The sequence below is a fragment of the Macaca nemestrina genome, chromosome 6 (assembly GCF_043159975.1).
Source record: "Macaca nemestrina isolate mMacNem1 chromosome 6, mMacNem.hap1, whole genome shotgun sequence".
Lineage (NCBI taxonomy): Eukaryota > Metazoa > Chordata > Mammalia > Primates > Cercopithecidae > Macaca > Macaca nemestrina.
Window position 1 is genome coordinate 70,681,783 of NC_092130.1, and position 17,277 is coordinate 70,699,059.

Below are 17,277 nucleotides of genomic sequence, written 5' to 3' on the forward strand. Positions count from 1 at the left end.
TATAATTAGGAAGCTACAACGCTCAGTAAAGTCAAGGAATGAATTCTTGCAAAGAAAAAAAAAGTCAACACCTAAACACCTACATGTTTAGAGAATGTGGTACAAAAGAGTGAAGAGCACTGCTCAGCTAGCAAAGATTTCTTGAGAGACAGACATTTTTTAACAGATTTTTGAAATGATGGGAATCAGAACAAAGAAAAGCTGAGGCACCCAAGCATGGATGATAGTAACAATCAATGCCATTTAGAAGAGTCAAAATGGTTTCTGCTATAATGCATCTTTTTAGGAAGCTTACTAATTATTTTAAGCAATTTCATAATTCTCCCAATCTAATACTCTACATATCTACAATCTCTAAACTGTGAAATCCAAAAAGCTCTGAAAAAATCAAAAGCTTTTTTATAACTCATTTGGTGGTAAATCTAAACAGAACTGACATGAAGCTTTATGGAATCTTTATTTATCCCATTTGATCAGAACATTCAGAAATTTCAAAGGAGACTCTGCAATAATATGCCACACATGCACAGTACTTTCCTAAAATTAAAAAGAATTCTGAACTTTCACATACATCTACCCTTGAAGATTTCAGGTAAGGCACTGAGGGTTTGTCTTATGGGTAGTCTACACAGCACAGTATAAGTTACAGGTCACTTAGAAAAGAGACCTTGCCTGTGTAGGTTCTGAGCAAGAAAGAATCAAGAAGAAATGAAAGAGGCAACAAAATATGAACACATACCAGTACAGTGCTGCCCAAGACAGAAATACAAAGTAAATCTGTCATTGAATGAATGAATGTATGAATCAAAGAATAAGGAACTATATTTTAACATAGGCCCACACAGTCCTACAAAGAAATAGGAAATGTTTAAGAATATTCTATTTTCTTAATATTTAAATACCCCAAATCCCAACTGGATATATATGCTCTTATTTTATGAGCTTTTATCTCTTTAAATTTTTAATTTTGCAGCATCTAATTATGTTTTGGTTTTAGAATATGCAGAAAATTTTTCAGTTTCATTGTGTTTGCTATGATTTTCCTACCTAACTGCTAAGTCTTGAGAACACGTTTTAAAGAAATTTCTAACCACCATTACTGATTTATTCAGTATAGACCTGTTCCTAGAGTGTTCAGAACACAACTCCAGTCCCTGAGCTGAAGTGACCAAGGAAGAGTAGCTGATAGAAAATCTGGTAGCTGCTCTTTGATCTAGTTAATGAATCTAATTTGCAGATGCTGCTCCTTCCTACCCAACAACCATTATCACTTTCTCCTTTACTGATAAAAAGCCAATTTTATTTAGAATGGCAACAGTCATAGCTTAAAAAACAAAATCAAAATGAACAACAACAAAAAACTGTTTCACCATGCTAGATGCAGACATGTGGCCTAGTTCTGAACAATGACATGTAATTAGAATTCCAGTATGTGGAAATTCTGAGAAAGTTACTGAGTCCTCAGTTTATCCCAACTGCCATGACCTTCATCCTTTGCTCATCATCCCTCTTTCTGGATGAAACACAGATATAATGTATGTAGAAGCAGGAACAATCCTGAGTTTACAAGAACAAGAGCCACAGACTAACAGTGGCAGAGCTAAAAGGTAAAAGCAGCCTGGACCTTTGATGACACCATGGAACGTATCATGAGCCCTAGACTACCTACCTTGAAACTTGTCCATAATAATAATAAAAGGCTTTCTTCAGAAGCCATTGTAATAAGGTTTCTGTTGTATGCAGTTCAGTGCAATACAAAATCAAACACTATACATGTAAGAAGTCATATTGGGTAACAAAGGAAAGACAACAAGTACAAAAAACTTCACCTTTAAAGAAGAAAATGATTAATGCAAGATGATTCTAAATCAAAACTTTTCCCATAAGGGTTAATCACTATGGATAAATTATTTAATTGCCTAATGATTACATGACTTTTTCTCAGAATTTTCACCCTCTCCACCTCCAATTTTTAGTTATTAGTTTAGCAAATAACTCCTATGTACCAAGCACTTCTTCCATATTTCACTCAACCATTCATAACTTCAAACAACTCATCTTCATTTTCTCCAAAAAACTTGAAAACACAGATTTCATAAAAACTTAAGCTAAAATCCCAGAACTTACCAGCCCTATGTTCTCTTTATTACAAAAAGAAATGCTAATTTAGGCATCTTCAAAAAATCTTTCTATATAACTCACAAATGTAGAATATTTGACCAATTCATTATTACTGATAAACATGTAAGTCTTTTAAAATATTTGTTCACATGATAAACAAAGCTGAAATGCATGTCCTTGTCCAAAGTTCTCTCCACCTCCATATATGATTATCTGTGCATGACAGATTCCCTCCAGTGCAATTCCTAGCTCAAATGCTACTGGCAGTAGGTTACTTTCCTTAAAGATTTGATAGGCACCATTTTGGAATGATGAACAAGACCAACCCATACCTGCAAGAGGTTTAGAGTAAGTCTCTTCAGAGGACTATTACGCAGGCAGTTACTGGGTAAACACACAGTCCCATGGAGGCATATGAGAACACCACCTAGCTTCAAGAAGTTTCCAGAAGATGTAACATCTAAGCTGAGTCCAAAAAGACAATCAGAAATGTATCAGGCAAATGGTGTATGTGTGCATGTGCATGTCTGTGTGTGCACACTCGGGTGCATCTGGAGGTGAAGTCCAAGGTGGTTTTTTTTTTTTTGGAGACAGAGCCTCATTCTGTTGCCCTGGCTGGTGTACTGGTGCAATCTTGACTCACTGTAACCTCCGCCTCCCTGTTCAAGCGATTCTCTTCCTCAGTCTCCCAAGTAGCTGGGATTACAGGTGCATGCTACCACACCCGGCTAATTTTTGTATTTTCTGTAGAGATGGGGTTTCGCCATGTTGGCCAAGCTGGTCTCAAACTCCCGACCTCAGGGGAGCCACCCACCTCAGCCTCCCAAAGTGCTGGGATTATAAGCATGAGTCACCACACCTGGCCAATATTGGAGATTTTTTGTTGTGGTTTGGTTCTTTTGCTTTTGTTTTCTTTGTTTTTTCTTCTTTGTTTTTTTTTGTTTTTTTTTGTTTTTTGTTTTTTGTTTTTGAGACGGAGTTTTGCTCTTATTGCCCAGGCTGGAGTGCAATGGTGTGATCTTGGCTCACCACAACCTCCACCTCATGGGTTCAAGTGATTCTCCTGCCTTAGCCTCCCAAGTAGCTGGGATTACAGGCATGTGCCACCATGCCTGACTAATTTTGTATTTTTAGTAGAGATGGGGTTTCTCCATGTTGGTCAGGCTGGTCTCAAACTCCTGACCTCAGGTGATCTGCCCACCTCAGCCTCCCAAAGTGCTGGGATTACAGGCGTGAGTCACTGCGCCCGACCTCGTTTTTTTTTACCCCCAGGCAGTAAAGATGTAGAGGTAATACAACAAAAAATGGAGTGTCCAAGAATTGATAGTTTTCTGAATTGTTGTGCTCTGAAGAGAGTCATTGTAGGGCTGGAGCACATAGTGCAGACTGAGGTAATGCAAGAGATGATGCGAGAGAGATAAAAATGCAGGCACACAAGCCACGTTAAAGAGTCTAGAGTTTATCCTTAGGAAAAAAGAAGGGTTTCGAGCTAAGTTACAACATCATTGCTAATATTAGTTAAGTGCCTGCTAAGCACTAGGTCCCATACTATGAAGTTCATACACATAACCATATTTAACCCCTCCAACAAATGTGTGAGGCAGGCACATCTGTCACAGGGTTATTACCTGTCACCCAGGGGAGTCTGAAGCAGGGTAGTAGCACTGAAGATGAAGAGAAGTGGACAAATTTGAGACACATTTGAAAAATAGAATGAGGCTGGGCACGGTGGCTCACACCTGTAATCCCAGCACTTTGGGAGGCTGAGGTGGGTGGATCACAAGGTCAGGAGATCGAGACCACCCTGGCTAACACGGTGAAACCCAGTCTCTACTTAAAAAAAAAAAAAAAAAAAAATTAGCCAGGCATGGTGGCGGGCACCTCTAGTCCCAGCTACTTGGGAGGCTGAGGCAGGAGAATGGCATGAACCTGGGAGGCAGAGCTTGCAGTGAGCTGAGATAGTGCCACTGCACTCCAGCCTAGGCGACAGAGCAAGACTCTGTCAAAAAAAAAAAAACACAGAATGAAAAGGTCTACCATGTGTTTGGATACTAGTTGAAAGTAAAAGATGAAGATGATCAGGGTAGCCCCATAATTTATTGTGCAAACTAATGCACTTTTGAGAGTGAAAGAGGCCAATAGTGAAAAAACTGTCATATCTGGTCACTCTAAAATTGAAAGAGCTTGGGATCACATAACAGGTTCAAGCAGGGAAGAGGAGTTCCATTTTAAACACGGTGAAGTGGAGCTGCTAATGGGCCATCCCAAGAGAGCTATCCACTTGACCTGTGGGTCTAGAACTTAGAAGACTTGTCTCAGCAGAGACAGATATTTGAAGAGTTAACAGTACACTGATAGTAAGTGAAGGCAATGGAATAGGAAATATCACTCTCACCAGAAGTTGGTATTTTTTCTCTTCTTGATGAAAAACTATTATTTAGGATCTCTTATATGCTCCTGCCTCTCCACCTCTTTCAGGCATTAACATAACCTGAAGCCAGAGATCCACGGTGCTGTTAAATTCTATCAAAACTAAATGGACATTTCTACCTTTAGTATGACAATAAAATTGACAATAATGATCTAGATTTCATTATGTCTAACTGCTTTCAATGCCTTTTTAATTCTTTATTTTTAATTGTTAATTCTAATTCATCTATCAGTCGGCTAAACTGACTCATCAAGAAATTTTTAAAATTTTTTTAAAAATATGGGAAGTGTGCCTGTGGTATGTTTTGTAAGTGTTTTCATATCTGAAAATGTCTCTCTACTACCTTCACATATGAGAGAAAACTGTGAGTATAAAATTATTTCAAAACTTTATAGTCTTCCTAAGTCAGTCTAGCATTTCTTCTATACTATACAATATCGTCTTTCTGCCTGGGCACTTTTTTAATATGTCCTTTTTCCTTTTAATTGAACTAAGTTACCATGGTGTACTCGGGGTGGCTCTTTTTTCATTTTTATTACCCAGCACTCATCCCTCTTCATCTATAAAGGGAGGCCTTTTCAGCTCAGAAAACTTTTCATCAATTATAGCTTTGATCATTGCCTCTGCTGTAATTTTTTCCTAAAGTTTTTTAATTCTTTTGTTGGAATCTTGTCCTCCATACCTATCATCACCTTTCTTCTCATTGTTGGCATTTGTCTTCCTTTTGTCTACATTCTTAAAAAAGTATCTCATGGACTTTTTTTTCCACATCTATACCTTCTTTCAGTGTCAGCTTTACTCTTCAGCATCACTAGTGAAGATGGTCTGTTATTGCCCCTCCAACAATCTCTCCTTATCTCACTCCTCCCCTCTTTCAAATATTTTCATTTTCATTTCTTTGTCATCTTTTTGTTTCAGTGTTTCACCTTGTTTCATATTCCTCAGAGATTATAACTCAAAACTTTTTGAGAATTCCAGGTCCTCTTTTTAAAAAAAATTTTCATCTAATCTATGTAATAAATCATTTTAATAAGATACTTTTCTGAGTCATCATGCTGCACCCTATTTTTTAATCAGTCTGTACAGCTTTTTCACAGCTCTCCTATGATAACCTTTCAATCACTTATCCTCAAAGAAGTAGACATTCACCTAGACTCTGTGTTTACTAAAACTACCCTTGGTCCTTTTTATTTTGATATTAGCTGAAGTCCTTCTCTTACGTAGAGTTAGTTTATTTGACAAATATTTGTTGAACACCTACTTTGTGCCAGGTATTTGTCAGGGGATGCAAAAGCAAACAAAATCTCTGCCCTGATCGAGCTGCTATTCTAGCAAGGGAGGCAGACAATAAGGAATAAATGACATGGCCAGTTTGTTAATAATGCCATGAAGGATGTAAAGAGGATTCAGTGATGGAGAAAAAGAGTGAATAATAGGCTCGCATGCATAGATCCAGCCTGACTGCAAGTTTCCAAAAGGTTAATATCCAAGGTGGCTGTGCCTGATTGGTATTTAGTCTTCTATACCGGCTCTGATACTGAACAAAGGGAAGGCTTCTTTCTTCAACAAAGAATATCACAGTATTCTTCTGGCCCATGCCACCACCAACAGCAATTTCCTTGAGCACTTTCCTAGCTCAATGATCTCTCCTAAGTTCCCTTGTTCCTGCTTATTTATTTCTGGCAGATTTAGTCTCCAAACTGATTGCAAAATATGGACACAGTGGAAGCCCTTTCATTAACGTGATCAAGGCTGGCAATAGATCTATTAACAGAAAGAGTTAAAGTTGACCTGAAAATAAAGTTAAAGTAGAAAATCATTATGATATATATGTGTTATTCTTAATATTTTACTTTACCATGTAATATATGTGTGTATCATATTCAAAATATACAAATCCTTTGCTTTGACTATGGAACCAGTAATTGGAGTTGTCATATTCTCTGCATAACCAAACATGTGATAATCTTCTGTGGTCCCAAGCTTAGGTTTCTCTAAAGTATAGCAAGAACTTAAACTCAAAAATATTAAGAAAATCTGAATGCAGGCTGCTTCTACATTATTATGATTTCTTCCCAAATCTTTTGCAATCATCTCACCAATATTTGTCAGTGACTCACCTTTGCTGAATACTTCCAAAGTCCTCAACTTCATAAAAAAGGGTTTTTACATAATTCATCAGCATAATAAAATGGTTTATGAGAAAAAAATAACAAGAACAACTTGTTTAGGAATAAATAACTGATTCATGATAATCACACAACTGAAAGACTGGAGGGAGGGAAGTGCATTGGCCTGCTAGCTAACAGCCTGTTAGCTACAAGGCCACATTGCCATGGGCACTGAAAAGGAATGAAAAGAATCAGTTGATCTAGTTGGTCAATTAAATGAAGATTGGTCAACAGAGACCTTAGTCAGGGAGGAATAAGAAAAACAAAACAAAAGCTACATAACTTGCTAATAGCCTCAAAAGTAGCACTCTTCCAATAGAAAAATATTTGTTCACTTTCTAGTTAATATAATCCCAGAATTTCAAAGCCTTGGGGATAGACATTATGAAAAGGAAAAGGAATCATTCTCCATACTTGCTTTAAAAGACATGCAGGTTGCTTTTATTTCAAACTGCTTATCATTAATCAGCAAGTAATTGCATTTTTCAGACCAGTTCTATCAGCTTTGTAGTTCGTGGACATCTTAGATTGTGGCAATACATTGACTGTCAAGCCAAGGTTTTGGTATTCCTACAATTGTTCATCATCTTCTACATTTCATATGAGCTTTAATGGGAAACTGAGAGTCAGTCTCATGGTCTCTAGTCAGCCATCATGTAAATTGGAAGTGTCAACTATTTTTTTAATATAACAGATGTTATTTCATTTCAGTCAATGTGAGGTTGAAACAGTATTTCAGGAATTAATACTCATCATTCCCAATGTCATAAAATAAATAGAAATGCTAAGAGTGGAGGGAACTGGAACAAAGGTGGAGCCTTTTCTCCTCATTTCCTACCCAAGAGACCTTTATATTTTCTTGAAAAATTAGGCAAAATGTAATCCCATGATGATTGAATTAGAATGGCAAACACCAAATAAGATTATTTTGTATTGCTACTGAGCCCTGACTGCTCCAACACTAGTACCAACCACTAGTCAATGCAAACTATTTTCAACATAAAATTAACTTATGTAGCATCTTGCAGGTACCTTGAATTCCTTAAGAAACTTTTGGTTATTTACATAATACAATATATTCTATTCAGTCTTCTGGATAAAGCATCCTTTCTGAAAACACCCCAGCAGACTACAGACAAGATGAAAAGTGCTTCTGGATAATCAGGGAACTAGCCAACCTATACCTTGAAAAAATCAAAGTTAACACATAACAGAGACAGAACATAGGTGAAAACATACAAATATCTTTTACAAGCAATTTTATATTTAAATAGAAAAGCATCCTAGAGGAGAGTTTATAAACTCATCCTTCAGATCCAATAAAATTCATAAATACACTGTGCTATTAATGCCCAGATATACCTAAACTAGACTGGAATACAGAATAGCTTAGTTTTTATGTGTTTAAAAGTCTCTAGGACCATCAGTTACCAATTCCCTCATCAAAAGAAAAGTTCAAAGCAGCTTTATTTAAAAGGTAAAGATATCTCAGCTTTTCTCAAAATAATAGAAGCTGGAGAGGGTCCAGCATGTCAAATCCTATATTCTATTATTGACTTGAATTATTTTAGGATAATTAAAAAATATAGCCAACCATTTTCAAGAAAGAAAACCTTTAATCTGACATTTTACACTCATTATTCTGTTAACTAATAGAAAGACATTTCTATATACTAGTTTTCTAGTACATGTCAAAATTCAAGCTTAAACCATCATAATCCAATCCATGAGCTATTAAGGACAGTTCCTGGACTAATTATCGTGGTTAACACTTTTCCATCTCCTCCACAGTTGAGCACAAAGTACGCTCCCTCTGTACACTGACAGCTCTTTCACCAGATTCACTTCTCAGACTAGAGCTGCCTTTTCAAGTCATGATCTCACTTCTGCCCTTAAGCTCCAAATGCCTCTATCAAATAATGCTGCCACAATCTGAGTGGTTAGAATTCTATTTTCCTAGAAATTCCATTTCCAAACAATAAAAATAAGGTTGTGAGCTTGGCTTCTTCATTTAAAACTTATGTGTAAACAACTGGTTAGAGATATTAGATATTTTCTAAGACACATTCTTATTTGGTATAAAAATAAGTTGATAACAAAAGAAAAAAAAACTCACCTAAAGCCTTGAATCCCATTAAACTAATAGATAATTACTGCCAGAAGAATTGTTTACAATAATAATATTAAAAATACAAAATGAAGAATCAGGCTATGTTGATAATAACAATAAGTCTTACATATGAAAACCAATCTGATAAAGCCAATTCAATCAGCTATTTGGAACTATCTTTCATATCCATCCATTCTGAATAGCCACCCAAAATCCAATCTCAATGAAGTTAATGCTGTAAGAATGCAATGATGCTGAGATGCAATCTGAAATTTCTCAGGTCTCATGGTATAAAACTAAAATCTTAAAAGGACAGTTATACAAATTCCCAGCTTTATCGAATTCCTGTTTATCTTTATTTGTAGTAGTACTTAAAAGTTTACTTGGAAGCACTCTGGCACCCAACCTCCAAATATGAGACCAAAGAAATACCTAGGGAGAACATATACCAGGATACCACATTTTCACATAGAATTTGAACCATGTTCTATGTATATCTGGTGTCTGAAGATTAATATTCTCTTCAGTCAATATTTAAATATATTTCAATGAATCTGTATTATTCTTACTACGTTGCATATAATACCACAGGCATGATGCTAGAAATAAAGAAATAATTCCTACTCTCAAGGAGTTTACAATCTAGTGTGATTAACTTTAAATAATTATACTGGAAGAAACAAGCCAGCATTAACTGCCAGCCATGAGTGACCCATTTTGGCCTGATCTAGGTAGAAATTTGGGGCTAACAGTATAATGGGATGAGGTATTGGGCATATTGGGAGGTGGGTGAGGTTACTCTGTACATGAAAGGTATATGAACTGAGGTAGCCTATAGGTGAACTGTCACAGCTACTCTCCAAAGATGACTACCATCATTCCCTTTGCTTTCTATACATGCTCCTCACATCAAGAAATGGAGAGTAATTCCCTCCCCTTGATCTTGGCTAACCTTCCTTGACCAACAGAATGTAATGAAAATAGCCTTCTAGGACTTCCAAAGCTAGGTCTTAAGAAGTCTTGCTGTTTCTACCCAGAAAACTCACTTTTGAGACTTTCAATCTTAAGATACTCCCTCTTAGAACTAGCCACTATGGTTAGAGAAGCCCAAGTCATATGGAGAGGCCATGTGTAGGCATTGGCAGCTAACAGCTCCAACTGAACCCTCAGTCAACAGGGAGCATTAACTTTCAGTAATGTGAGTGAGCCCTCTTGCACACTGAGCCCAGTCAAATCTTTGGGGAACTCCATTCCCAATCTCCAATTGCCTGCAATGGTATGAGAGACCCCAAGCAAGAACTGCCCAGCAGTTCTCTACAGAAACATGGGAAATATAATACATTGTATTTAAGACATTAAGTTTCAGAGTAGTTTGTTAGGCAATAGTCTACTAAAACATTTGACCATCAGGTCAGACTTTCCTCAGTAGGTAAGAAGTACCTAGAGAATGTTGAATTTAGAAGTGACTTTCTCAGAGCTCTATTTTTGGCTAGATTCCTCTGATAACTTCATGTAATAAATTAGGAGCACAGAGAAATTGAAGACAAAAAGGTAAGAAAGTGTTGAAGTAATTCAAGCATGAAGTATGGCTTAGAACTAAAAAGTGACAGGAAAAAGGAAGATGCATTTCACAGACGAGAAGAAAAAAACTCTCCAACTGATAAAATTTAAGGAATAATAGAAGGTAGAGGTCAAAGTAGGTTCTGGGGTTTCAGAACCTAGATAACTAAAAAGATAATAATACTCTTAATCAAGACTGGCATCCAAAAGGAAAGCATGTATGGAGAAAAATCAGAAGAAATTAAATTATTGGTGCTGGGAGGTCATCCAGGGAGAACCATTAGACGAGCCAATGGCAATGGGTTATGGGAGGGCTTTTCTGGAATTAAGTACTTTTTAAGAATACCTTAAGTTGATATTCTGAAGTAACTGTTTTCTATACAAAAACTATGAATCCACACATGATATAGCTCATGTAACTGTGTAAACTAAATTAGGCATATCAACATGTACTAATGTCACTTTAAACAGATCATGGACTACTTTTTAAATACTCACAAAGTAAGTTATATTAAGTTTATTGCTATAACTAATATTGCCAACAGCATGACCAAATTTACATGTATTATTTATATTCTATGGGTTTAAGTTAGTATTTCTCAATCTTTTTTACATTATCACCTCCCTAATGACTCTTTTTAGACATTTACTAATCACCCACATACCATTTTAATGCCACACACAAACTGTTTACCTGTTATGTACTGTATCTATGTTTTATATATTAAAAAGAATAAGATTTTCTTCGAATCCCCAAAAAACCAATTTTCACTATCTTGGAAAGAATATCTCCCCCATTGAGAATGCATGGTTTATTTAGATAGTTTGTTACTCAAATAGGAACTGAGTCTATAACTAAAACAAAGCCAACCCTTAGAACATTAAAGAAGACTCATGAAGAATATGACAAAGACTCATAGCCACACCTCTAAAACTTCCAATTTAAAAACTGAAAAGGGCAATTACTTTACTTTCAGTGCCTGCTAAATAAAACTACCAAATTCTTCCATTTTAAAGGCCACTATCATTCCTTCATTATTCATCCATTTTTACTGAGAGATCAGTAACTAAAATAATTTGCAGCTAACAAGTAAAATATAGATTTTAAAACCTAAAATCTAAGAAGCCCTAACCTACCAAATGGATAATAAGCATAAAAATAAATAAGAATCTGCCAATCAGAAGTATTCCTAATTTACCTACCTACAGAAATAGGAAAGTCAATATTTGATAAAAAAGAATTGTAAAGAAGTAATAGGAAGATAAACACTATACTATTTAAATAAAAACTATTTAAAAAGAAACATCGAAAAACAATCATTTTACTAATAGCCCCCAAAATTCCATTTATGTTTACCTGTATTTAAAACTCCTCAATATGAAAGCTTAAAAATATTTTTCTCTTTCATTAATATACTATATTTCATAACTTTCTTATCTGGCATTAGAAAGGCAAAATTATTAATTACTACTTGCTAAGGCAAAAACAGTAAAGGAAGGAGAGAAACTAAAGGGAACATCTTTTCCTCTGACCTATTATATTACAGTTCCAGCCCTGCCTCACCCCACCCACCATAAAAGCACCCAGAGATGGGGCACAAATCACTTACAGCAGCATATATTATTCTTATAACCAGCAAAAACAAAGATGTTCCTCCACCAAAATATAAAAAGAAAGAAAAGTTAATAGATGAGAGAACTATGCCTAAAGCCAAATAGATTTACTAATGCCAGAGATTACTAGGAACACAATATTTAAGGAACAGGCATATAACTGCAAATGCATCAAAACATAACTTATTTTAAGACAAAGAAAACATTTTGTAATTTTATAAGTAATATTTCTTTCAGGGTCATTATCCTTTCATCCTAACTACGACCTGGCAATCTGAAAGCTCCTACGGCTTGTGCCGTGTTACAGAGAACATTAGTATTACTAAAACAAAAAAACTTATTATCTCATTCTAAGGAATAAGCTGTATATATCTTAGGTCTCTACTTACTAAAGAAATTTAGACAACTAAGGTTTTAGTCTATACTTAACAAAAAGTGTCACCTTTACTAGCAACTATAAATTCTCTATACTTTCATTCATTTTTAAATAATTTTAATAAAATACATTTAGTTGAAATAATGAATTACTCTTTGAAATTATTTTTTTTATCCTATAATTGGTAAGGGGGGTACTAAATATCTCAATTCTGACAGTTAAAGGTTATATTACAAAAAATAACCACTGTGTGCCTGGGTCAACTGGGAAACGACCAACAAATATTTGGTTATTAAAAACAGATAACTTGCTGTTTAAAGAAATACCAATAAAACATAACGCATTTCTTTATAATTATTAGGTAGCCACCAATTAAATGCCCTGGTTTAAGGTCACTGAACGCCCTTCCCATTTACTTCAGCATAAATCAATAGTGCTAAAACAAGGCTGTTTCACAAGCAAAATGATAGTTATCTAATGAACAATTTACAGTAGAAACCTTGATCTTCTAATATTAATAAAGTTTCTTCTTTCATTTAAAAACAGGATCAGGGATTAATCAAGACAAGGTCGTTAAATGAAAGGTTAATCAAAAAAGATATAATCTGAAATTAATTTTACAGAGATAAGAAAATGTTTTATAAGCTACATATTTATCATGCTATACCTTATATCTGTGAGAAATATTGTTATAATAGTTTATTCAGCAGTCAATGTACTAATCACTGTGTTAGCTATTAGCCTGAGCATAACACAGTCATGAAAGAAAATCCATTTTTTAGGAGTTTTTTAATTAATAAATTGATTGCCTCAAAATACATGCTAACTAAAAACCAGAACCATAAAACCTAAAACTATTAAGCCAGAAAGTGGTAAACATTTGTAAGAAATTATGAATTTACCTTGGCTCCGCACTCAGCCTTATTATATTTTTTTGTGGCAGAGAATCTTGTGATTTTTGTTTCAAATCCTATAAAAATGAACAGTAATTTTTAAATTTTACTTAACACTTTACAGACTCATCTTGAAACCAGAAGATCATTCAAATTCAAGTTTAGCAAGAACAGATTAAGGACTTATAAAAATTTAAGTATCAAGGGGTTTCTAATTAAAGCCAAGCAAAACAACTAATTATAATGCCCAGTTGCCTTACTAACACCTTAATAGTATTCTAAAACCCCATATATTTCACATAGTTTGAAATATTTATAGAAAAGATGAACATACAGGTAATTTATATTAAGCAATAAAAATTCTTTCAAATACTGTACAAAAAATTATATTTCAATGTCTCTTTTCATTAAGCTTCTCATCCTCTTTGCTAATGCAAGAACAATGAAATCACACATTTTTATGATGACCATAGATGAAATCACTAACCATCTCCAGGAAGGTATCAGAAGAGTAAGAGTCATATGTGAGTTTGTCCTTCAAAATAAGAAAAAATGCAGAAGTTCCAATTATCTTCTCCAAAACCATTAATGAATGAAAAAGTCTGTAAACCAAAAATTTTATTAGTCTGAGAAATAATTTTAAAATCTGCATACAATATTTTCAGTTTCATTAATAATGGCCAAACCACCAGTATCTTCATCTTGCATTCAAAGTGAAACCTATAATGAATCTATGACAAGCCTGCTCTTTTTTCCCCCAGAACTAAGTACTTAGAAAAATGGTTAATCAGAAGATACAACCGACAAGAATGCATTTAAAACTGAAAGCTTTCTGGACACACCTGAAACACATAAACATACTCAAACTACATATACTTTCTATGAATATTGCACCAAATAATAATATCCAGTAGGATCACCCCAATAACTCTGAGGCATTCTACCAAAAAAACATGACTTGCTACTTTAGAAAAAGTTCTAACAAGGGTTTTAACAATGAATAAAAACATGAGCTAATTCAGCTCACAAGAAAATTCAATTAGTATACAAGTTATACCCCAAGAATTAAAATAGATATTTTGTTTAGTTTCATGTTCTTGTTCAAGAAAACTAGGAGGACAAGAGTTTTTGACAGATGTGAATAATGAAATTGTCTTCATCCCTGTCAATTTTTTTGGTCACTGAAATTACTAACTATATTCAAATTGTATTTTTAAGTCTAAGGAATCAAGTCTATTGATTCCAGACCAATTCTGAAATATATCCTCAGTATATCACCAGCTACTGCTGAAGCACTACTCATGGAAAAAAGGAACTTGCTTGAAGATTTTTTTTTTCCTAATTCAGTTATGTTTCTTGAAGGCTTTATAGACCAGGCATCCATAGGCAAATTCATATTGGAGAACTATGCAGAAAATCCTCGCTAATCACATTTTCAATTATATTATTTTTTCTAACACAGAAAGCAACTTTGGATCTATGCCTTAAAAACATTTTTGTTGTCATGCAACAACAACAAAAAAACCTGTAAAAGAAGTTAACTTCTTTTTTGCAGAGTATTAATATTTCCTTCAGAGATGTAAGTGACCATGATCAATGTTACTAATTAAATATATTTACATGGCAAATCTATAATTTTAATGCTAAAATCTTATGGATTTGAGTTCATGCCATAATTCAATTAAATTTCCCAATATATTCAAATGTTTTCCTAGACAGTGTTAAGTGTTTTCACCATACTAAAACACCATATGAATGAATATGGTTCAGTTATGACAATAAGACCCTCAACCTAAGTTCCTTTCTATTGTCTACAGGGCTATCTTTATTAGGCAGCCTGAATCTGCAGAGTGAAAGTCATGTTCTCCACCACCTAAAACCACAGATGTATTAAAGAGTCCTAATTAAACTGAGTCGAAGCCAGGCATCAACATTTGCATCCTAAAGGCACACATGAAGCCTTCTCATAGGATGAGTACTAAAGACTACAATATATCACTCCCCAAATGTTTTCTCAGTATGTATAGAGCTGTTTTGTTTAAAACAAAACAAAATGAAACACAGTACATTTGGGAAACACTGGGTAAAACAAAATTCTAAATGTTTCAACATTTCATTAATATGGAATTTTTTTTAGGGCCTCTAATTTCTGAACATCCATTTATCCTATTAATATGGAATACGGTTCAGGAAAAGTCACTTGGGAATCACAGGTTCCTAGTTTGCTGTCATGGCTGTTGTATTAAGGAGATGTTAGCATGTCTGCTACTCTATAGGTTGTCTACATTTTAGGACCCTCACGCTCACCCTGTGTTCCGTTTTCTCCCACCTACCTTAATTACAAGTTAGGAATAATTAGCGGAATTCTAAAACATTTCTCTAAATGACCTCATTACCATTTCTTCTTCCCTTCTACACAAGCCACATTATCTATTAATACTTTTAAGCTGACTGTCTATTACAAACATTGCCCCAATCCAATTCATTTTTTTATGCCATGATTAGAATTAATCTCCAAATGTGGCATGATGTATTCTTGCTTTCCAGTTTATAACTATACACACATTCGATCTATTGTTGGTAGCACACTCTCAGATTCCCCCTACTATGGCAGAGGAGAAAGAAGGGCCTGAATGCCTGATGACACTGCAGAGCTGCCATACCAGAACCAGTTGTCTACAGATATTTTTCATATGACATAAAAATAAGCAGGACAGGATTTATTCTGTTTCTGGTTGCTATTACTCGCAGCCAAATGCACCACTAATTCATACACTTGTTCACAGTGACATTTCTGCCAAATCTGAATGAATAGTAGTCATCAGTCCAAGTTCAAGAGAACACCCAATACTAACTACCTCTTTGTTAATAATTCTCTAACTTGTGTTTTGAAATTTCCTCCTTAAAATGTCTGTGCTAATGATTTGGTAATTGTTTATGACTTTTCAATGAAGTGTGAAGTACTTCCATAGCAAATTTACAAATGCCAAGTACAGTTTGAGAATTACCGCCTTTTCTTCTCTAACATGCAATTCTGCACAGGGAAGTTTTTATAAGCCAAAAGCAACACAAAACCTGTGGAGGAACCAACGATAGCTCTTCCAGACAGGTCATGATAAAAAAATGTTCTGTAGCCAAAGCTCAATGACCTATAAGCAAATCTCTTTCAATATGACAGCCAGAGACAGCAAGTGGGCAGTGTAGGAAAATGACTTTTCCATGTCCTCTTAGGAGCGCTGCCCTGGTCTGATTCTAAGCAGTCTCACTTTTAAACTCTCAACAAACCAAGCAGGCCAGGAGCAGGTGAGAAAGAAAAATGGAGGATCTGACCTTACTTTCAAAAATGCTTTCTGTGGGAGAAATACCATCTTTATCATCTAATGAGCATTTTCTACTTTAAGCCCAGATCAACCTCAATAGGTGGGTGTCAAATATACTTGCCATTAAAAAATGGAGAAGATATTCAAGATACTACTTTGAATGTTTTTTTTTAAGGACTGAAATCAACTAATGAAACCCCAAGAATATCTTTTTCCCCCAATTTCTAGAAAGCCAGTCAAAATATTGTAACTAAAAATTTAATTAACATTTACTACAATTAGTAATATAAGTTGTGAGTCAATTTTTTAACATTGATTTCATGTATTGTATATGCTTTTCTCATCAAGGAGTAGTAATAAAGATATTCACTTTTTAAATCTATTCTTTAAGAAAATCACAGTATATTTTAAATGACTTTAAAATATTATCAAAGCACAACACTGTTGATAAAAAAAAAAACAGTATCAGGAAGAATAGTCTAAACCATAGTAAATAAAATAGTCAAAACTCCTTCCCCCATCTAGGAATCCCCGCTGCACTGATCTTAATGAATGAATGGTCATCCAAAGTCTGGCATGAGGATAGAGAACTCCCTACTACAAAAGGTAAGATTTCTTCCCCACTATTAGGAAGCTCTGTTTGCCAAGTCCTCTGTTATCTCAGACCATGCTTATACTCAT

The 17,277-nt window shown here is 34.8% G+C and overlaps 1 protein-coding gene across 3 annotated transcripts in view; it reads right to left on the minus strand.

The window, feature by feature from the left end:
• Nucleotides 1-17,277, minus strand: part of LOC105471104 (mannosidase alpha class 2A member 1) — a 175,574-nt gene that overhangs the window by 67,429 nt on the left and 90,868 nt on the right. For all 3 annotated transcript variants that reach the window (XM_071098627.1, XM_071098629.1, XM_071098628.1), the window contains exons 11-12: nt 13,764-13,878; nt 13,286-13,353 (exon numbers count right to left, since the gene is read on the minus strand). In XM_071098627.1, coding sequence (XP_070954728.1) covers nt 13,286-13,353; nt 13,764-13,878 — 183 coding nt within the window. The remainder of the gene's footprint in view (nt 1-13,285; nt 13,354-13,763; nt 13,879-17,277) is intronic.